The sequence below is a fragment of the Phacochoerus africanus genome, chromosome 9 (genome assembly GCF_016906955.1).
Source record: "Phacochoerus africanus isolate WHEZ1 chromosome 9, ROS_Pafr_v1, whole genome shotgun sequence".
Taxonomy (NCBI): Eukaryota; Metazoa; Chordata; class Mammalia; order Artiodactyla; family Suidae; genus Phacochoerus; species Phacochoerus africanus.
Genome location: NC_062552.1, coordinates 94,146,027 through 94,168,484, shown reverse-complemented (window position 1 = coordinate 94,168,484; position 22,458 = coordinate 94,146,027). Strand labels below are relative to the sequence as shown.

Below are 22,458 nucleotides of genomic sequence, written 5' to 3'. Positions count from 1 at the left end.
ATCCTCCCAACTTTCCCTTTCAGCAACCCCATACCAAAGAGAGATCTCTTGTGTCATTTACATGGTGGAGACAGCCACTCAGTGCTCTACTCTCTCCATCACCTGACGCACCTGCCAGCCCTCAGGGAGGAAGATGTTCTCCAGCTCCTACAGAAGGTGCCAGCCAAGGACCCCCAGCAAGAACACGGTAAGCTGCCAATGGAGTGAGTACCCTGGGCAAGATTCCCTTTTAGGACAATCTTGCATGTTTCTTTCAGCACAAGATTTCTCTCGATGTGATTGCTGGCATCTATCAAGATGAGTGGTCCAGCAGGTACCCTCGGAGTTAGTGCTCTTTGCCCCAAACAGAGTATGGGATAGAGGGATATCCTCTCCTTTCTCAGTGAGGCACAGGGACTCCTATGAACCTTTGTCCTTATGCAACCAGCCCCGGGCTGCTGGCTTATTCTGATTCCACTAAAACAGGATTAGGAACTGCTTCCTGAATTCACAGCGTTGTCGTTGGCAGTATTGATGCAAATGCCAGGTAAGTCTCTCCATGCATCACCAGTTTTCTCATGGCACATTTTGTGCCCTCATTCCCTTCCATATCTTCTAACTCTATTGAGCAGATAAAGAATCTTTATTTTAGGAAATTCTTTTTAGAGTTTTTCTTTTAGAAGACTTGCCTGCAACAGTAGCAAAGCCTTGTTTTAACCTTAGATCTTTGCTTAAAATTCAAGTCCCCATTAACAAACGCTTTCTTTTTGCTCTCAAATATCACATAGTATAGTCATAACCTGCCGCATCTTTGGGAGAAACAGACTTTCTCATATGTTAGTAGGTATTTCTCAGCCTAGATGTTGCTTTGATTTAATTTTTAAAAGGACCTACCACTAAATGTAAAACTAGTATTGGTACACTGTATTTTTTTTTCTGGAAAGGTAGGCAACTTATTCAGCAGATATTCTAAAAAACCTGGAACCCTCTGTTTTCTACATACAAGTTCTAAAGACTTCAGAAGAAGTATTTGAAATCTACCCCTGGTGACCTATCAGAAGACACTTAGAACTTGGAAAAGAAGAGTAATAATAGCACTGGGACTAGGGGTGTGGCAAGAGAGGCATTTGGGGCAACTCCCTCTCTCGTGCTTGTAAGTCCTGGCCCTAGGCAATAAAGCCTCTAGAGGTCAAGGCCATAGAACTGTATTGACTTTGTTCTGCTTATTACCCTGCCCTTGGCAAGGCCAAGCTTCTTGAAAGTAATTGCTAGGAAGCCTGTGCATAAAGGGGCTTGTTGCAACATTATGGTAGCAAAGCATCCCTAAAATGATGGTACACTTAACTTAAACACATATACATGTATACAAAACTATTAAAGGGGTTAAACCAGAATGTAGCAGTGGTTGTGTTCAGCTGGTGGGATTATGGGTGATATTTTTTCTTCTTTTTGCTGTATTACCTTTAATGTTTTTTCTTTGAACAGGTTGTACTTTTGCTACAGAAAAAATTAGGGCTAGATTAAGGTGCTTGGAGAGTTCCTATGGTGGCTCAGTGGGTTAAGGACCCAATGTAGTCTCCATGAGAATGTGGGTTTGATCCCTCGCCTCGCTCAGTGAGTTGAGGATCTGTCGTTGCCACAGGCTACACTGTAGATCACAGATGTGGCTTGGATCTGGCGTTGAAGTGCCTATGATGTAGCCACCAGCCGCAGCTCCGATTAGACCCCTAGGCCAGGAACGTCCATGTGCCACAGGTGTGGCTGTAAAAAGGAGGAAAAAAAAAAAAAAAGATACTTAGGGCTTCCATAAAGATTATAGTTCCCTCCCTTCCTCCTGAAGCTCCAAAAAAATATTTTAATGACATATTTTAAATTACTAAAGAAGTATAAGGAATTTCAACAGGGTTTGTTTTTTTTCCCATGGTGTCTGTTTCAGTGCTTTCCTAACAATACCAAGTATTTTAACTATTGTGTTACCTTTGCTCTCTTGTTTCTCAATCTAAACACATTTTAATCCTACCTCTTGAATAATGTGGCATTCTAAAGGTGGATTAATCATTTAAGTTTTATTTTTTTTTTAAAGGAAAAACAGTATTTTAAGAAGTGTAAGGGAAAGACTTGTTAAACAGCCTTGAAGCCTTGTCTGAACGGATGTGTAGAAGGGAGGTTGGTGGGGAAAAGGAGACAGAGGGACTGCAAGTTGTTGAGCTGGAAAAAAAGGCCTAGAAGGGATGCAGATCAAACTGCCAGGAAGGAGAGAGGGTGAGAACACCCAGGGGACCAGCAGAGTGGCGTCTCTTTGCTTCAGCCGTAAACTTGCAGCCCTGGCTGAAAGAAGCAGGTCTAAAGTTCTGCCTGGTTCTCTCTACAATTCAGATTCCGCTGAAGCCCCGGTGCCCGCGCACCTGAGCGGGTGTCAGAACCTGACACTCTACCAGAGCTTCTGTGCCATGAAGTATGCCATCTATGCCCTCTGTGTGAACCAGCACCAGCACATGCAGTGCCAGGAATGCAAAGACAGGCCCTCTGAGGACCTGGCCTCGGCGGCGGAGCCAGTGAGCGATTCTCTCTCCTCCCCAGGTACCGAACCAGCCCCCCTCCCCTTCCCCAGCCAGAGCTAGGGACAGTGTGTGCCTGGAGCTTCTTTGTGTAGGATCCCTCTTCTACCAGGCTTGGGGAGGTGGCCTTGATTTTATTATGCCCAAGAATAATTTCATCCTTTTATCAACTTCGTGAATCAGATGGACGTGGAGAAAGCAAGTGATTTGCATAAGTCCTAACAGTTTGATCACCTATACAGTGTTTTCCAAATGCTTTATTTTATTTTTTAAATTTTTTTATTTTTTTGTCTTTTTGCCTTTTCTAGGGCCGCTCCTGCAGCATATGGAGTTTCCCAGGCTAGGGGTCTAATCAGGGCTGTAGCCACAGGCCTACACCAGAGCCACAGCAACATGGGATCCGAGCCACGTCTGCAACCTACACCACAGCTCACAGCCACGCCAGATCCTTAACCCACGGAGCAAGGGCAGGGATCGAACCCGCAACCTCATGGTTCCTAGTCGGATTCGTTAACCCCTGCACCACGATGGGAACTCCCCCAAATGCTTTTTTTTAAAAAAAAAAACTCCAATCCATAGTAAAGAGCATTTTATATCACTCTAGTCTACACTGGGTATGTAATTTCTGCTTGTATGTGTGCATATGTGTGTATAAGTGATGTGTAGACTGAAATGAGTTTTGTACTTCCAGAGCGCACTCCTAATTGTTTTTCTTTTTTATTTCATTTTTTTTCAAGTACTGTCATTTAAGTCAGCGTCATGGGTCACAGCCTAAAGTAGAAAGAATCTCCTGTCCTATTCTCTCATTTTTCTTGCCCTCTGTGACCAGAGAGCAGTCAGTTATCTCTCCCATGCAGCTTTGGAATAGACCTTGTGCTCTAAGCGTGGTCGTTTTTAACCAGTGAGTATTTCTTAAGAGATCTAGGTAGCAGTGAGTGAAAACAGAAATTAAAGAGTAAAGAGTCTTGAAGTTCCCGTTGTGGCTCAGCAGTAACAAACTCAACTAGTATCTTGGAGGACTCCAGTTCAATCCCTGGCCTTGCTCCATGGGCTAATGATCCAGTGTTGGCTGTGAGCTGTGGTGTAGGTTGAAGATGCAGCTTGGATCCTGTGTGGCTGTGGCTGTGGCGTAGGCCAGCAGCTGCTGCAGCTCGGGTTTGACCTCTAGCCTTGGAACTTCCATACACCTTGAGTATGGCCCTAAAAAGCAAAAAAAAAAAAAAAAAGAGAGAGAGAGAGAGAGAGAGAGAGTAAGAAGTCTCCAGACTGCCTTCATTCTAGGAACTGAAATATGGAGTGCTCCTCAAATATGAGGAATGATGTAATATTAAAAAAAAAAAAAAAAAAGTACAGAAACACAGGAGTTTCTGTTGTGGCTCAGCAGGTGAAAAACCCAACATAGTGTTTGTGAGGATGTGGGTTTGATCCCTGGCCTCACTCAGTGGGTTAAGGATCTGGCATTGCCACACACGGCTGCATAGGTCACAGGTGCGGCTGGATCCAGGGTCGCTGTGGCTGTGGGGTAGGCCAGCAGCTGCAGCTCTGATTCAACCCCTAGTCCAGAACTTCTGTTTTCTGCAGGTGTGACCCAAAAAAAAAAGGCAGAAACAAAATAATGTGTTCAGTGAGCTGTACTTTTAATTAGGGAAACAAGAACTTTCTGCAAATCGTGAAAAGACATGTCTCAATAGCCCCTCGTTCATCTGGCTGTAACTATGGTTCCCTGAGTCACTACAAGGAAATGAGTTAACGTTGGGAGACCGAGTTTAGCAAGTATCGTTTCTGATATTTGCATTTTCTCTCTCCTCCTCTTTCTCTGCCCTCTTCTCTTAACACATGCTGCTTCTTCAGGTGCTTCAGGTCTCTTCTCAACATACCTGGCCAGGTGTCAACAGTATCTGTGCAGTATTCCTGACTCTCTGTGCCTGGAACTTCTAGAAAACATCTTCTCATTGCTCCTCATCACCTCTGCTGATCTTCACCCAGAGCCCCACCTGCCCGAGGACTATGCTGAGGAGGATGACGTTGAGGGGAAGGGCCCGTTGGGTTTGAGGTCCCCATCAGAGAGCCCTCAGCACGGAGCGCAGCCTGAGAGGAAGTCAGAGCAGGGTTCCCTGGGGACCCCCAGGAGCCTGACCTACACAATTCCAAGCTGTCTGCAGGCAGAGCCAGAAGACACTTCCCCGGGGCCTCACGGACAGAGCTTTTTGGACCTAAAGCACTTTACTAGTGGCATCAGTGGGTTCCTGGCTGATGAATTGGCGATAGGGGCCTTCCTCAGGCTGCTGCAGGAGCAGCTAGATGTGCTGAGCAGCCGAAGCGCTCCTGAGAAGCCAAAGCTGCTCGAAGGCCAGAGCAGCTCTGGCAGCAGAGATGGACTGCAGAGCCGCCTGCACCAGTTCTCCAAGGTTCTCTCTGAGGCCCAGTGGAGGTTCAAGGTGGTGACCAGCAACCAGGGCTCAGGTATATGGAGATAAGAGAAAGGGAGGAGGGAGTCACGTGCACACGGGGCTTATCACCATAGCAACCTGTCAGCACTCTGGGTACTGCTCCATGTCTCACAGTCCCGTCTAGCTCTTTCCCTACCTGTTACCCCAGGAGCCGGGTCGAACCCAGATTGATCACTCTCAGAAGCGGGGGAGGGGCAGCATAGGGGTGGGGGGAGTAGGAGGTACAAACTATTAGGTATAAAGTAAGCTTCCAGGGGAGTTCCTGTTGTGGCTCAGTGGGTTACAATCCCAACTAGGATCCATGAGGGTGTGGGTTCAGTTCCTGCCCTTGCTCAGTGGGTTAACAATCTGGCATTGCTCCCAGCTGTGGTGTAGGTGGCAGATGAGGCTTGGATCCCGCATTGCTGTGGCTGTGGTGTAGGCCAGCACCTGCAGCTCCAATTTGACCTCTAGCCCGGGAACTTCCATATGCCACAGGTGCAGCCCTAAAAAGCAAAAAAATTAAAATTAAAAAATTTAAATAAGCCACCAGGATATAGTGTCCAACACAGGGAATATAGCCAATATTTTATAATAACTATAAATGGAGCATAACCTTTAAAAATTGTGAATCACTCTATTGTATACCTGGAACTTATATAATATTCTACAGCATCTATCCTTCAATTAAAACATTTTTTTTTGATCATTCTCCCACATGACCCATTGGCTTTGCCATTTCAGAGGAGCAACCTTCGCGAAGATGCCGGCCCATTGCCACACGGCACCCCAGTCTCCGCCGGGGTCGTCGGACTAGAAGGAGCCGGGCAGGTAATCTGAGGAGCTCTCCCCAGAAGTAGGCAGGTGGTGTATTGCCGCTTGTCTAATATTCTTTAAGATAAACCAATTCTGGGAGTTCCCACTGTGACACAGTGGGTTAAGAATCCAACCGCAGCAGCTCAGGTCACTGTAGAGGTACGGGTTTGATCGCAACATGGCCCAGTGGGTTAAAGGATCCAGTTTAGTTCCTGGCCCTGGAACATCCATGTGCTATAGGTGTGACCATAAAAAAAAAAAAAAGAAAAGGGTAAAACAATTCTTAAGATACCTTAAAGATAAAGGTAAGCTCTTAAAGATAAAATATCTTAAAGCAATTCTTTAAGATAAAGTACACAGGTGATCTAAGATTATCCTAGTCCCGTCCCCCTCAAGGTACCCCTTGCTAATAGTTTCTTTCCAGAAATTTTCTGTCCAACCCAAGCATATATGTCATTTTAGATATATGGATGTCTCATACTATATATATTGAGAACTGCAACTTTCTTTTTCCATTTATATCCTCTTATATATATTAATGTATCATAGTAAATACTGAGAACTGATTCCTCACTTAGTATTTAAAGGCTGCTTAGTATTGCATTGGCATTATACCCTTTTATGGGCATTTAAATTGTTTCCAGTTTTTTGCTATTATAAGCAGTGCTATAGTAAACAACCCTATACATATATCTGTGCCTACTCGTGTCAGTATACCTCAGAATGAGTCCCTAGCAGTAAAATCGAAAGTCAGAGTATATATGGATATAAAATGTATTTGCCCCCCCCAAAAAGTGGACCAGTTGACATTTCTCCCACTTGTAGATGAGTGCCTGTTTGCATATTCATTCATCAGAAATGAGTAGTATCAGATTTTTTAATTTTTGCCAAAATGATTAACATGGTAATAAAATAAATGCTATTTTTAGTTTGAGGTTGGATGTCTTTTCGTATAGTTATTGGCCATTTTTATTTTTCAGCCTAAGGTTCATATTTTCTATTGGATTTGTCTTGTTGAATTGTAAGAAGCTCTTTATACCTTAGGAAGATTATTCTGTCATTATGTGCTACAAGTTTTGCTCCATTTTGTCTTTAGACTTTGATTATGAGTTTTTCTAAAGGAGTTTAACACATGAGCATAATACAGAAGCACTAAATTTTTATGAGACTACCACACTAAGGAGGCAGGTTAGAAGTACTAAATTTTTAGATAATCAAATTTCCATTATGTTTTGGGCTAGCTTTTAAGTAATTATGACAGAATTTATAAAGAGTTTTCTGTGTGCTAAAAAAAAAAAACTAGGTATCTTACGGAGGTGAATAAGGCATTAACCAGGACTTTGCCTTCAAAGAATTTATAATTTCCTTGCATAGACATTATACATGAAAAACTTAAACAGCGCAGAGACACTGCCTGAAAACAGAAGAAATCTCAGCATAGCCTCCAAAGGCAGAGAAACAGATTTTATTAAAGTGTTGACTCTTAAACCAAGCTCAGGAGAATGAGAAGTTTTAGCTAAGTGGCAGCGAGAAAAGTGAGCATACTGGCTGGGGTGGAGGAACTGTGAGAGAAACCTGAACAACTTAAAGGCTGAGCCCCTTCAGTTGCTCAGTTCATTGGTTTGAGTCAAAAGGCATAATTTGCGTGCACTTGACCCATCCAGCCCAGGGTGCACAATCCATCCTCTTTCCTACAACTCTCTGTTCCTTCCCCAACTGTGAGCCAAGGAGGCTCTGTTGCATGTACTGATACTGCCCCCAAATCACACATCCATCACATGAAGGAATAGTGAACCTCCCTTCACAAGCCCTAGCACTTCAGGAAGGCAAGTGTTGGGAGGAAGCAGCTTTTTCTCCAGGGCTCTGAGTGTTGTGGTCTTTGGCAAGCCTGGCCTTATCCTTTTGTTCCTACTTTTCTATATATGAGGACAACTTTTTCTATGTCAGAAAATTTGATTTTCTGCACCTTGTTCCTTCCTGGCCATGATATTTGTGCTTTTTTTTTTTTTTTTTTTACTCAGAATATTGACAGAGTTAGTGAGCAGATGCAGGAGGGTGGGGGATGGCATGTTGCTGACCCCTAGAAGTAACTTGAAAGCTTCTGGGGCTCTAAGTCCCAGCGATTGGAAACCATTGTGTATGCTGCTACTCAAAAAGCACTGGTGCCATATTAAGCCCACCCTTTATCTTTGACCTGTAGGAACTTGTGTTTTACTGTAGGAGGAGCAGTTGGCATTGCAGCTACCCATTATTCTCTCACTCTATCCCAATCTTGGCTTTCATGCCAGCTTTCACCTTTTTATACTATAAGGCACTGATGGTTGATTTTCTCTCTTCTTCCTAATACCTCTAGATGGCCGGGACAGAGGTTCCAACCCATCCTTGGAAAGTACAAGTAGTGAGCTGAGCACAAGTACTTCAGGTATGGGGGTCCCAACCAGTGCAACCTCAAGCAGCTTTGCCCTCATGTGGGTTACCGTGCACCATGGTGTAAAAACGTGGACTGAGCTGTTCATGCTTGTGTTCAAGAAGGTTGGTTCTGCAGATAGCCAGACAGATTGCACTGGGGAAAGGGGAAGGGGCTATTTCATTGTCAGCAGAATTACCTGTCAATAGAGAGAAACGGAAGTGAACACCCAAGGAAGGTAGTTGGGTGATACAGCATATTAATATGTGGTGGACATGAACCTATTAAAAGGAAAGACTTAGTGGTTGTCAAGAGGGAGGGAGAGGGTGTAGGAGGGCCTGGGAGTTTGGGGTTAGTAGATGCAAACTATTGCATGTGGAATTGATAAGCAATGAGATCCTGCTGTATGGCACAGGGAACTACATCTAGTCACTTATGATGGAACATGATGGAGGATAATGTGAGAAAAAGAATGTATATAAATGTAGGAGTTCCCATGTGGTTAGCAGACCTGACTAGTATCCACGAGGACGTGGGTTCGATCCCTGGCCTTGCTCAGTGGGTTAAGGATCTGGCATTGCCATGAGCTGTGGTATAGGTCGCAGACTCAGCTCAGATCCCGCATTGCTATAGCTGTGCTGTAGGCTGACAGCTACAGCTCCAATTCGACCCATAGCCTGGAAAGCTCCATATGCCACCAGTGTACCCCCTGCAAAAAAAATGTATAACTGGGTCACATTGCTGTACGGCAGACATTGACAGAATATTGTAAATCAACTATAATAAAAAATTTTAAAATAACAGATATACAGTACCATATGTAAAATAAAGAATAAGGGTTTACTGTATAACACAGGGAACTTTATTCAGTATCTTATAATAACCAAGAATGGAAAAGAATCAAAATTTATATATATACATCCACGTCACTTTGTTGTGCACCTGAAACAATATTGTAAATCAATTATACTTCCATTAAAAAGAGAAAAGGAAAACATAACATAGATATGCCCTTCTTTTGAGGAAAAGTCAAGATCCATTTACAGATCTTTTTAGAGAAGGGCTTTAAGAAGATATGAGTTTGGCAGGAGGTGACGGAATAGTTTTTCCTCAATTCCTCTCCCTTCCTTGGTGCCCTAACAGAGGGAAGTCTGAGCACTGTGTCTGGGAGGAATGAGCTGGATGGCCGGTTGCAGCCCCAACCTCAGAGTTCATTCATCCCCATGATGTTCTCCCCACCTGAGTCCCTGCTGGCGTCCTGCATCCTCCGGGGGAACTTTGCAGAAGCCCATCAGGTGAGGGGGGTCCTTGTGCAGCAGGTGTTGGGAGCCTAGGCTGTGCCTTGTCGTAGTAAAGAACAGTTAGGCAGCCTGGGACCCGCTGGGCCTCAGGTAAAGCCCGATGCATGTGCAGTCAGAGCCACTAGGGGGCAATTTGAGGGGCCACATCCCATAGGAAAAGCAGTGGGGAGTTTTCCATGGGTTGAGCCCATCTTGAACATTGCAGGAGGAGCTGTTGAATCATTTGCTTGTTTTCGTGACATAAACAGTGTTTTAAAAAGATAAAATATTCAGCCACAGTCAAATGCTGAAATGTTTTTGTTTCCTTTTTGTTTGTTTGTTTCTTTTGAATCCTTCTCTGAACACATATGGGGTTTTATAGAGTTAGAACTCACTATGCAGACAATTTTTAATGATAAATAGAATGCCAGTTCAATAGACAGGCAGTATAGGGGGCCAGCCAGCTAGAATATTCATGTTGAACAGGGAGAAGTGCAGGTTGTAGAAATTAGAACGACTATTACTCCTTCTAAGCTTTGAAAATTGGAGGTAAATGTAATACCTCTTGGAATATGAAAAGGACCATGTGAGTAATACAGGAATCCTCCACTATTGCTTAAATTTAATAGCATAAAAGCCTATTCTAATTTTTATAACTCTCTTAGTACCTTTATGACTCTTATGCTGGTCCCTGAACACATAGTTCAGAATTTTTCTTCTACGTGAGTTTACTTGTTGAGGAATAAATCATGGAGACATCTAGGTGATGGGATTATTTTTGCCTAACTTCCTCTGATCATTTTAGATGCTGTACGTTAATGATAATTCTGTCCCTCTGGGGAAGCTAGGACCCTCACCAGCCTTTCTTACACCCAAACCAAGAGGAAGTCAGTTGTGAGCCCCCTAAATGTCCTCACTTGCTCTTCTTTTCCTGGGGCTTTGAGCTTTTTTTTTTTTTTCTTTAAATAAATATTTTATTCTTTTTAACCCAGTTATAGAACAGCTGTGCATATTATAAGAAAATACTGAAAAATATTAAGTGGAAAAAAATAATAACCAGAAAATAAAATTACTATTAACCCTATTGTCCAGAACAACCAGTACTAATGATGAAAGTATATTTTTTTGCCAGTGTTTTTCCAAGATCTATGTGACTTTGTACAGGAACAAGATTTTTTTTTTTTTTTAAGGGGCATATAGAATTTCCCAGGTTAGGAGTCAAAATCAGAGCTGCAGCTGCTGGCTTACGGAGCCTTATCCCACTGAGTGGGGCCAGGGATCAAACCTGCGTCCTGATGGATACTAGTCGGGTTCATTACGACGAAGGCACAATGGGAACTCCCAACATTTAGAGTACTTTCAATTCTATAATAGTTGTAATAACTAGTGCCAAGACTATCACCTTTAGGCATTAAGATTTTTGAATTATTTCCCTAAGAAAGTTTCTCATAAAAATTACTGAGTCAGGAGTTCCCTCGTGGAGCAGTAGGTTAAGAATCCAGCATTGTCACTGCAGCAGCCTGGGTTGCTACTGTGGCATGGGTTTGATCCCTGGCCCGAAAATTTCCACATGCTAAGGGAGTGGCAAAAAAGAAAAAAAGGGAAAAAAAAAAAAACAATTACTGAATCAGTGGAGTTCCCTCATGGGTCAGTGGGTTAAGGACCTGGCATTTTCACTGCTGTGGCTCTGGTTACAGCTGTGGCACAGATTCAGTCCCAAGCCCCAGAACTTCCACATGTTGCAGGCAGGGCCCAAAGAAAAAAAAAATTACCGAGTCAAAGGATATAAAGATTTTTAAAACTCTCTAGTTTGCCAAATTGCTTTCAATGAAGGCTGTGACTGTTTATTCTACCCCCCCCCCCAGGGTTTATTTTTACACTTTGCCATTGTGATAGATGCAAAGTGGCATAAATATTAAATTTCCTGGGTTACTGGGAAGGGAAAACATTTTTCATCTATGTGTTAGATACATTTTGCCTTTGCAAGCATCCACATCTTTTGCCTATTTTCTGCTGGGACTTTCAGTGGCTTTCTCGGGACTTTTGCATGTTATTTCTACATTTGGTCTGCTCTTTGACCATCCAGGGCTCTTCCCACCCTACACATCAGGTGTCTCAGGGCGGTGGTCTAACAGTTGGCGAGATTTTAGGTCTCCGGACACGCCCCAACTCAGCGACCACCCCACCCCACCCCACCCCATCCCCGAATCGCGGACTCCCTCCTCTCCTGTGTAGGTGGTGTTCACGTTCAACCTGAAGTCGTCACCCAGCTCAGGGGAGCTGATGTTCATGGAGCGCTACCAAGAGGTGATCCAGGAGCTGGCCCGCGTGGAGCACAAGATCGAAAACCAGAACTCAGACGGGGCTGGTGGCACCATCCGACGAACAGGCAGTGGCCGCTCGACGTTGCAGGCCATCGGCAGCGCTGCAGCCGCAGGTCCGGCTTCCCTGTTGCCGCTGAGGGTGGTGAGGTAGCTGTGGGAGGGGGCTGTCGGGGAAAGAACCGGCCCAATCCGAGGCTCAGAATTAAGGCGAACAGAAACCCAGCGCAGGACCCTGCCTTGAAGAAGGACAGTCCTGACACCTTCAGAGTCGTTTCCTAGCTGTGCCCACTACGCCCGTCCCGTGTGACTTAAGTCAAAGAGTGTGAATGCAGTTTCCACTGTGTGTTGTGATGCCCATTATCTTGTGCTTTGTGAGAAGAGGAGGGTATTTTCTTTGCATGTAATTATTCAGGGATAACAGATATTATTTTATTTGTCAAGAAAGTGAAGGAGTTGTGTCTAACACCTATGGCCTGGAGGTCACAAGTCTTAATTCCCATCACCTTTGGCTGCACTGCATCCAAAGAGCTCATCCTGGGGAGTTCCCGTCGTGGCACAGTGGTTTACGAATCCAACTAGGAACCATGAGGTTGCAGGTTCGATCCCTGGCCTTGTTCAGTGGGTTAAGGATCCGGCGTGGTCGTGAGCTGTGGTGTAGGTTGCAGACACGGCTCGGATCCCGAGTTGCTGTGGCTCTGGTGTAGGCTGGTGGCTATAGCTCCTATTCGACCCCTAGCCTGGGAACCTCCATATGCCGCAGGAGCAGCCCAAGAAATGGCAAAAAGACACACACACACACACACAAAAAAAAACACAGAGCTCATCCTTTCATTATTTCTTTTTCCTTTTTCTTTTTTTTTCTTTTTGATGGCTGTACCTGCTGCATATAGAAGTTCCCAGGCTAGGGGTCAAATCAGAGCTGTAGCTGAGGCCTGTGCCACAGCCATGGTAACACCAGATCCTTAACCCACTGAGCAAGGCTAGAGATTGAACCTTCATCCTCGTAGAGACCATTTTGGGCCCTTAACCTGTTGAGCCACAATGGGAACTCCTTTTTTTTTTTTTTTTCTCTCTCTCTCTCGTTATTTCTTGAAAGTAGAATCTTATCCCACATTTTTATATCTCTTGCTGGTCTAGGCTCTGCACATCAAGTTACTATCATACATTGCCCCTCTGTCTGCTCCAAAGAAAAATCCAGAGATTTTCTGTATCAATTCAAAAGAATATATATGCGTGTCCTTTTTTGTTCATTTGTTTTGTTTTGTTTTTGCTTTTTTTAGGGCCGTACCTGCAGCATATGGAAGTTCCCAGGCTAGGGATTGAATCAGAGCTGCAGCTGCCAGCCTACACCACAACCACAGCAATGCCAGATCCAAGCCACATCTGCAACCTACATCACAGGTCCCGCAATGCTGGATCCTTAACCCCCTGGTCAAGGCCAGAGATCAAACCTGCATCTTCATGGATAACTAGTCGGGTTCGTAACCCGCTGAGCCACAACGGGAACTCTTACAACAGTAGTGTTTTCTGCCTTGCATTTTTAGCAGTATGTTTCGGAGATCTTTTCTAATGAGCACACATAGATCCGCCTCATTCTTTCTCAGCCTACTTCTGGATCCCATTAGAAGAAGCCCCCAGTCCCCAGTGTCTCTTGGTCTTCCTTTTCCATACCATTGTTTTGATGGCATGAGAGTGGGCTGTAATGATGGGATGCATAGACAATATCCTGTGGTGAAGGACCTCAACTTTTTTTTTTAATGGCCTCCCCATGGCATATAGAGTTCCCAAGCCAGGGATCAGATCTGAGCCTCAGTTTTGACTCATACTGTAGCTGCAGCAATGACAGATTCTTTAACTCCCTGTGCTGGGCCAGGGATCCAGCCTGCATCCTTTTGCTGCAGAGGTGCTGCTGATTCCTTGCACCACATTGGGAACTCTTCAGACATTTTCTAAATAACTGCTTTTCGAAATAAAAGTGGTAGAGAGACTCCTTTTAATCTCTTGCATTTTGCTCCACTGCTGGGTGTCCAGGGATGGTATTTTACTCCATCTCTGATGTGACCGACAAGCTGCTCAGCACCTCTGGAGACCCCATCCCCACGCTCCAGGAGGACTTTTGGATAAGCAGCAGCCCAGTAGAGTCCACCGCTCCCCTGAGAGAAGTTCTGGAAGACCTCAGTCCCCCCGCTATGGCTGCGTTTGACCTGGCTTGCTCTCAGTGCCAGCTCTGGAAAACAGGCAAGCAGCTCTTGGAAACCGCTGAACGGCGTCTAAACAGCAGCCTTGAGAGTCGGGGTGAGTGTGTGCTCCTTTCACTTTATCCCTCAGTTCTCAAATGAGAAGAGGGGGGTTCCAAGGTGCTTGCTGACTGTGCAAGAAGAAAGCAGGGATTGGGGAAGGAGGGACCGAGAAAGGATTATTAGTTAATTTCCTCATGTCTAACCTGGTGACTTAAATATAGTCTATTGAGAGTCTCACCTTTTTTTTTTTTTAAATGACCACACCCAAGGTATATGGCCATTCCCGGGCCATGGATTAAATCCGAGCCGCAGCTGTGACTTAAACGATGTAGCTTCGGCAGTCCCAGATCCTTTAACCCACTGCGCCAGGCTGGGGATCAAGCCTGCACCTCTGCAGCCACCTGAGCTACTGCATTCAGGTTCTTAACCCACTGCACCCCAGTGGGAACTCCAAGAATCTCACTTTCTTAATAAATATAGCAATCAGCAGTCATTTGGGAAAATTCTTATCTGGTTTATAAATAAATTCAGGGAAGAAATATACATTCAAAAATGGTATAAATGGGAGTTCCCATCATGGCACAGTGGTTAACGAATCCGACTAGGAACCATGAGGGTGCGGGTTCCATCCCTGGCCTTGCTCAGTGGATTAAGGATCCGGCGTTGCCGTGATCTGTGGTGTAGGTTGCAGACGCAGCTCAGATCCCGTGTTGCTGTGGCTCTGGCGTAGGCTGGTGGCTACAGCTCTGATTAGACCCCTAGCCTGGGAACCTCCATATGCCACAGGAGTGGCCCAAGAAATGGCAAAAAGACCAAAAAAAAAAAAGTAGTATAAATGGAACGTGTGCCCTTAAACTGCATGCCCTGTCCAGAGTGAATCCCACTTAACCTAAAACCTGAGTCTTAGAGTTCCCTGGTGGCACAACAGGTTAAGGACCTGGTGTTGTCACTGCTGCGGTTCTGGTTACTGCTGTTGTTGCATGTTTGAGCCCTGGCCCAGGAACTTCCACCTACCATGGGGCTCAGCCAAAAAACAAAAATAGCAAAAACCTGAGTCCCAGTTTTGTACACGAGGTGTAAGGGAACATTTAGTGGATCACGGTTGGAGGGAGGATTGTCCCTTGAGGTTAATGCTGTCCCAGGAGATATATAGGGAATTCTTGGAAACGTGAAGGTAAAGGAATATGAAGAAAGAATGAAGCACATCTCCGGTCCCCACCTTCCTTGATGCACACACCAAATGCTGGAAGGACTGACCAGGGAGGGAGAAAGAAACGCGTTCTCTCTGAGGGAAATGGAGGGAAGATGGTGAGTGGTGTGATTCGCTGGATCCACCCACACAGTCATCCTCTCGGCTACAGTTTCTTTCAGCAAAAGGACACTAAGCAAAACTAGCAAAGGGGAAAAAGGCTCATCGGGTTCAGTCTGATGGAAACCAGGCACAGGCTTCCAAGAGTCCTCTCCCACTGGAGTCACACAGGACATGCTTCACTCCTCCAGCAATGAGTTGTGTCAACAAACAAGTGTGAATTGTTGTCTTCCGGAAGCTCACCAGCGACCCAGCGCCCAAGGATATTGGGGGCTGGTAACAAAGGCACCCTCTGCCCAGCATGTACCAAAATGCCAAACCTTCAGAAGGAGGGCAGGTGTTCAGTATAAACCACTCGGTACAAACAGCTTGGGCACAATGAATGGCTCCTTTTCTATCAGTGTAGGAAACCATTTACCAGTCGAGTTCACAGGCACCAACCAGGGCCCAACCTTGCAGGTAGGCCTGTCTAAGGATAGCAGCCTCGGGCCTTCTGTGTTAACTCGTCAGCACACCCTTCCAAATCACTTCTGAGCTGTTAACTAAAGTCCTTTAATGGTCACATAGTCCTAAGAAGATGTGCTGTGACCTATACACTGCTGTTTCATGAATTTCCCTCCCCCTCATCTAGTACTTATGTTCTAAAATGAATGGAGATATCAGTCAAGCTGTTAAGAATATTCAAGCTGATTGGTTTCATGCCAATCAGTTAGGAATTAATTTAGTACCTACTGTATTTCCAGATTATCCCAAGTACATGGGAGCACAGGAAAGGTATAAGGAATAAACCCTGTCCGTAAAGTTCTTTATAGTTTAGTCAGGGCGTCCAGATACCACTTAAAATTAAGAAGGAGTTCCTTGGTGGCCTAACAGTTAAGGATCTGGTGTAGTCACTGCGGTGGCCTAGGTTCAGTCCCTGGCCCAGGAACTTCCATATGCGGAGAGTGCAGCTAAAAAAAAGTAGGAGTTCCTGTTGTGGCTCAGCTGAACCAAACCAGGCTAGTATCCATGAGGATGTGGGTTCGATCCCTGGTCTCGCTCAGTGGGTTAAGTATCCAGCATTGCGGCAAGCTGTGGTGTAGGTCGCAGACATGGCTCATATCCCACGTTGCTGTGGCTGTGGTGTAGGCTGGCAGTTGTAGCTCCGACTGGACCCCTAGCCTGGGAACTTCCATATGCTGTGTGTGTGGCCCTAAAAAGATTTTTAAAAACAATTAGAGAAGATAAATGGGATCCCAGCTCAAGTTCGGGGCTGAGGGACGTACCAAAGCAAATCCACAAGAAGCGCCTGACTGCTTAGGACAGCAGTGCCCTGGGAATGCCAAGCTTCTGGGTCTGCGGCTCTGGGCAGCTGAGGCATCTTGCCAGAGGCAGCCCTGGAGCTTCAGGCATGGAATAAGGCAGGTATGCTGGTTGTCACCCCCAATGGCACAGCATCCATGTCCTCCTTAATATTGGAGGAGATAAAGCTCTACAGGTAAACACAGGACCGAGGGTCAGTCTCTACAAGAACCTTATTTTTGTCTGCATTCCCTCTTGTTTCATTCCCAGGTCGCCGGCTAGACCACGTATGCCTCAATGCTGATGGCATTCGAGGTTTCCCAAGTGTCCTTCAGCAGATCAGTAAGATTCTCAATTACCCACTTACGGCAGCCGGACACATCAAATCCGGTGAGTTGCTTTACTACCTTGTTTTTAATCTCCCGGACTCGGAACATTAGGTCAGCATCAGACCTCACTGCTTCTTTCTCGTTGGCTCTCTGTAGAGAGTGTAGAAGAGAAAGGAAGCGGTCCCCCACGGTGCAGCATTGCTGAGTGGCTTCAGATGTGCTGGCCCTGCCTCACGGAGGACTGTGTTGCCAGCCACACCACCCTCTCCCAGCAGCTGGAGCAGATCCTTCAGGCGCTGAGAGAAGCACTCGAGCTGCCAGGTACAGGCCCGACTCTGCGTGCTGGGGGCTGGGGGGCAGGGGAGCGGATGTAGATGAGGCCAAAGGGGGGAGAGGAAACAGCAGAATGGGAAGAAACCCTTTGGCGCAGAGGCTTAGGACTCCAGCAGTGGGCCCTCCCAGCCCTCTGGTTAGCCAGGGCCTGTCGCCTAATTCCACCTGTTTGCCCACCTCCTCGGTAAAGGGATGCTTGGCTCTCTGTTAGGTGGCACAGTTTTCTCTTCCTAACAAGAGGCATACCCAGAAGTTACTCTGTAAACATCCATTTCCCCTCAAAATTGCCGTGCGCTTCATAAAGCCCTTCCACCCCAGAGACACCGGGTGGAAACAGAACTCTCCACCCTGACTCCCCCAGACTCAAAGCTCTTCCTGGCTGAGAACCCCTTGTACAGGCAGCCAGCTTAGGACTTTGGAGCTGCCTTAGGAGTGTAGCTGCCCAGGCTATTGGACGCCCCAGGCGGTGTGCAGAGGCCCAGTTCACGCCTCGTGTTGGAAATGGACCCACAGCTGGATGCAGACTACAGCCGACATCCCTTCTCCTTTCCTAACTCCTCCCCAGAGCCCAGGAGTACTCCCCTCTCCTCCCTGGTGGAGCAGGTGGCCCAGAAGGCTCTGGAGGCAGAGGCCCACCCTGTGTACACCCAGACTCAGCTCCTCCAGAAGAACCTGGGCAAACAGATGCCAGCAGACGGCAGGCAGACCGACTACATGGGCACCTTCTTCAGGTACTGCAGCACCCTGGCCGCTGTTCTCCTTCGGAGCTTGAGCTCTGAGCCCGGTAAGTAGCAAGGAAGAGGAACTAGAGTCAGGACTGGCCCGCAGGTGTTTAGGGCAAGGAAGAGAAAGGTGCTTAGTTAGGAGGTTCTGGGCGCAGGAGTTCCCGTTGTGGCTCAGCAGGTTAAGAACCCGACACTGTCTCTGAGGATGCAGGTTCAATCCTGGTCTCACACAGTGGATTAAGAATCCAGCGTTTCCATAAGCTGTGGTGTCATAGGTCACAAATGCGGCTCAGATCCGATGTGGCTGTGGCTGTGGCGTAGGACAGCAGCTGCAGCTCCGATTTGACCCCCTAGCCCAGGAACTTCCATATGCTGTAGATGTGGCCATTTAAAAAAATAATAATTAAAAAAAAGAGATTTGGGGTACAGCAGTAGCCAAGGACACTAGATTTATAAGGTCCTCTCTTTGTACCTCTATTTTCTTCATCTTTGTCTCCCCAGTGCCTCATGCCGTAGTACCACTCATGAGAGTACTTGATAACGTTTCGATGGCATTAGTGACTCAATTCCTCTCTCAGACCTTCGACCCATTGTGGATATGAGGAATTCACTCTCTGACATAAGTGGCAGATTCTGACAGGGGTCCACAGAACTGAGAATTGCCTCACTTCAGTCAGGTTAAAGGGAGCAGGAAGAGCTGTGGGTGGCTAGACCTGCTCCCTGGAATTTGTCTGTGGTTGGAAGTCTTTAGAGCACTGGGAAGGTGGAGATAAACCTGTGGTCAGCATTGGAGTTCCTGTCATGGCTCAGTGGTTAACGAATCCAACTAGGAACCATGAGGTTTCGAGTTCGATCCCTGGCCTCACTCAGTGGATTAAGGATCCGGCATTGCCATGAGCTGTGGTGTAGGTCACAGATGCAGCTCGGATTCCGTGTTGCTGTGGCCCTGGTGTAGGCCGGCAGCTGTAGCTCCGATTGGACCCCTAGCCTGGGAACTCCCATGTGCTGCGGGAGTACCCCTAGGAAAGGCAGAACAAAAAACAAAAAACCTGTGGTCAGTATCATGTCAAGAATACCCTTTACCTAGCAGATATCAACAGAAAGGCTTTCCATGTAGTTTTGACACTGTACTTTTTAAGAATTGATTCTGAAAAACAGGACTCTGAATGTTGCAGTTGGTGGTACAGACAGAGCTCACTTTCTTTACTTTTGCAGATCACGTGGAGGTCAAGATAGGAAACCCCTTTGTTCTCCTGCAACAGAGCTCTTCCCAACTGGTGTCACACCTCCTGCTTGAGCGACAAGTTCCCCCCAACAGGTAGGAGCCACCCGTGGGCCTTCCTAAATGTCACATCAAGGAAACCAAGCGCTCAGTGCGTCTGTGCGTGGGTGCTGTACAGAGAGCGGAGGTTTCTGCCAGACTTTTCCCTTAATTTACATTTACTTTTATCCAGGCTACATTAAAATTCTCTGTGCCTTGTTGCTTTCTCTCTCTCCACCGCTAACGTTTATGTATGAAAGTATGAAATTTTGAGGTGACGCTTCACTTATAAGTAGGCACAAATCTGAAAATTCAATAACACATTGAATAACACATTGGCTAGTCTGTAGATTTCCAGCAGGATATAAATTGGTACAGCCCCTGTGAGAGGGCACTTTGTCCATATCCCCTAGGGTGACATTCTGTATTTTTGGCCTAGCAGTCCACATTAGGTAATTCTGTCCCGCAGCTTTATTATACATATAAAAAATGCTGTATGTACCAAGTCATTTTATTACAGCTTTAGATGTAATAGCCCTTGTCCACTAATAGGAGACTAGTCACATTCTGGTTCATGCACAGAATAGGATGCCATGTAGCTATAAAAAAGAATGAGGGATATGGACAGATCTCCAAGTTATATTATTAAGTAAAAAAAGCAAGAGGCAGGAGTTCCCGTCGTGGCACAGCAGAAACGAATCCAACTAGGAACCATGAGGTTGCGGGTTCGATCCCTGGCCTTGCTCAGTGGGTTAAGGATCCAGTGTTTCCATGAGCTGTGGTGTAGGTCGCACATGTAGCTTGGATCCAGCATGGCTGTGGCTGTGGCGTAGGCCAGCAGCTACAGCTCCGATTCAGCCCCTTGCCTGGAAACCTCCATATGACGTGGGTGCGGCCCTAAAGAGACAAAAAAAAGAAAAAGCAAGAGGCAGAGCAGTGACATTCATTGGCTGCCTTATGAGTTAAAAAGAGAAGGGGATGGGGGAACAATTAAAGAGTCTATGTTTACATTTGCTTATGTCAACATAAAGAAATTCTGTCATTGGGGGACAGTGCCCAGACACTCAAGCCTTGCATGCCCTCTGCCTCTCTCCCTCCAGGCTGGCAGCCCTTCTGGCCCGAGAGGGTCTCAGCCTGAGTGTGCCACAGGTCATTGTCCACTGCTGCTGCGAGCCCCTCGCCCTTTGCCCTTCCTGGCAGAGCCAGCAGACGTCATCCCTCCTGACCCGCCTGGGCACCCTGGTTCAGCTGCACGCCTCCCACTGCCTGGAGGACCTCCCGCCTTCCACGCTGAGCTCCCCGAGGCCCACCGAGAATCCCACAGTGGAGAGAAAGCCCCGCTCGTCCCCAAAGGATTCATCACCCCATGCCCTCACCTCCTCTGCCTTGGCCTTCCTTAAGTCCCGCTCGAAGCTGCTGGCTCTGGTGGCCTGTCTGGGGGCCTCCCGGGGGTCAAAGGTCACCAAGCCCAGCTTGTCATGGAAGGAGCTTCGTGGCCGCAGGGAGGTGCCTCTGACTGCAGAGCAGGTAGCCCGGGAGTGTGAGCGCCTCCTGGAACAGTTCCCCATGCTCAAGGCCGCCCTCCTGGCTGCCTGGGAGCCACTCCGAGGGTCCTCTGAGCAGGGGCAGAGCCTGACAGCAAGTCTCTGCGGCCAGGCCAATCTCTCTGCCGTCCTCCTGGGCCTGCATTCTCCCGTCGCCCTGGACGTGCTCACCGAGGCCTTTGAGGAAGCCCTGGTGGCCAGAGATTGGCGCCGGGCCCTTCAGCTCACTGAAGAGTACGGGCGAGAGGCGGATGACCTGAGCAGCATATGGGATGCGGTCCTGAGCTGCGCCGTGGCATGTGGTGAGCAAAAAGCTGTATCTCCTCCTGCACCAGTGGCCCTAATACTGAGCATTCACTGAGTGGATCATCACATCTGATCCTCACAGTAACTCCAGAGAAAGGCCCCCCGCCAGAATCTCATGATACTGAGAGGAGAGCGAGGCTCAGAGGGTAGGAATCTGCCCAGGATAGTCAGTGGTGGAGCAGAGCTTAGAACCCAAGTCCATCTGACTTTATTTCGGACAGGCACTCATAACCAGTATTCTCAACCCTGCATATCAGAATCATTGGAAAATTCCATACCCTTCAAGTATCTGAGCCCCATTTCCAGGAGCCTAATATGGGCTTCACGCAAGTGTTCCCTTTAAAATAGGGGGCAGGAAAGTTTTTCTGTAAAGGGCTTTGTAGACCATAGAGGCCTGGTTGCAACTACTTGAGAGGCTCCGACGTTATAACGTGAAAGCAGCCATAGATGATACATAAATGAGTGAGCACAGCTGTCTGCTAATAAAACTTTATTTAGGAGTTCCCACGGTGGCACAACAGCATCAACATCGTCTTGGGAGCACCGGGCTGCAGGTCGGATCCCTGTCCCGGCTCCGCACGGTAGGTTAAGCATCCCACATTGCCGCAGCTGCAGCTTGCGTCTCGATTGTGGCTTGGATCTGATCCCTGGTCCAGGAATTCCATGTGCCACTGGGCGGCCAAAAAAAAAAAAAACTTTATTTTTTTTTACCTTTTTTTTGTCTTTTTGCCTTTTCTAGGGCCGCTCTCACGGCTAGGGGTCGAATCAGAGCTGTACCCTATGCCAGAGCCACAGCCACAGCAACTCAGGATCCAAGCCACATCTGCAACCTATACCACAGCTCACGGCAACGCCGGATCCTTAACCCACTGAGCGAGGCAAGGGATCGAACCTGCAACCTCATGGTTCCTAGTCGGATTCATTAGCCACTGCACCACGACAGGAACTCCCAAGAACTTTATTTATAAAAACAGATTCTGGGCCTGTTTGACCGTTCCAACTTTAAAATCTCCTCTGAGTTGAGAGCAATGATAAGTATTCCTCCACTAGGGGGAGAAAGAGTTGAGCAGCCTGTGGGGAATGGCTTCTGGGCAGGGGCCTGACTGCCCTGTGGGAAGATCTCTCCTTGAGAAGGTGGAGAAAAAAAAATCCACTGACTGGCTGTGCAATCTTAATGGCTTGGAGTCTGCTTTTCAGCTCTGTGAAGTGGGTGTGAGAGAGCGCTGTTAAGTAATAACAGATGGTGGTGAGGGAGGGAAACTAGTTTACCTGAAATAAATAAATAACGTGCAAGTCCTTATATATGGCACAGAGTGGAAACTGCAGGGAAAACTCAA

The 22,458-nt window shown here is 46.8% G+C and overlaps 1 protein-coding gene across 2 annotated transcripts in view; it reads left to right on the top strand.

Moving 5' to 3' along the window:
* The window catches only part of ZFYVE26 (zinc finger FYVE-type containing 26), a 72,426-nt gene that overhangs the window by 13,457 nt on the left and 36,511 nt on the right, over window positions 1-22,458 (top strand). Inside the window, exons 9-21 of one of the 2 annotated variants that reach the window (XM_047794969.1) lie at window positions 24-187; window positions 2,356-2,559; window positions 4,389-5,000; window positions 5,711-5,797; window positions 8,136-8,204; window positions 9,333-9,484; window positions 11,705-11,906; window positions 13,825-14,088; window positions 16,894-17,013; window positions 17,109-17,273; window positions 17,851-18,069; window positions 19,226-19,328; window positions 20,372-21,117. In XM_047794969.1, the coding sequence (XP_047650925.1) occupies window positions 24-187; window positions 2,356-2,559; window positions 4,389-5,000; window positions 5,711-5,797; window positions 8,136-8,204; window positions 9,333-9,484; window positions 11,705-11,906; window positions 13,825-14,088; window positions 16,894-17,013; window positions 17,109-17,273; window positions 17,851-18,069; window positions 19,226-19,328; window positions 20,372-21,117 (3,107 nt within the window). Of the gene's footprint in view, window positions 1-23; window positions 188-208; window positions 527-2,355; window positions 2,560-4,388; window positions 5,001-5,710; window positions 5,798-8,135; window positions 8,205-9,332; window positions 9,485-11,704; window positions 11,907-13,824; window positions 14,089-16,893; window positions 17,014-17,108; window positions 17,274-17,850; window positions 18,070-19,225; window positions 19,329-20,371; window positions 21,118-22,458 lie in introns of those variants that run through there. The other variant, XM_047794970.1, reaches the window with a different exon arrangement.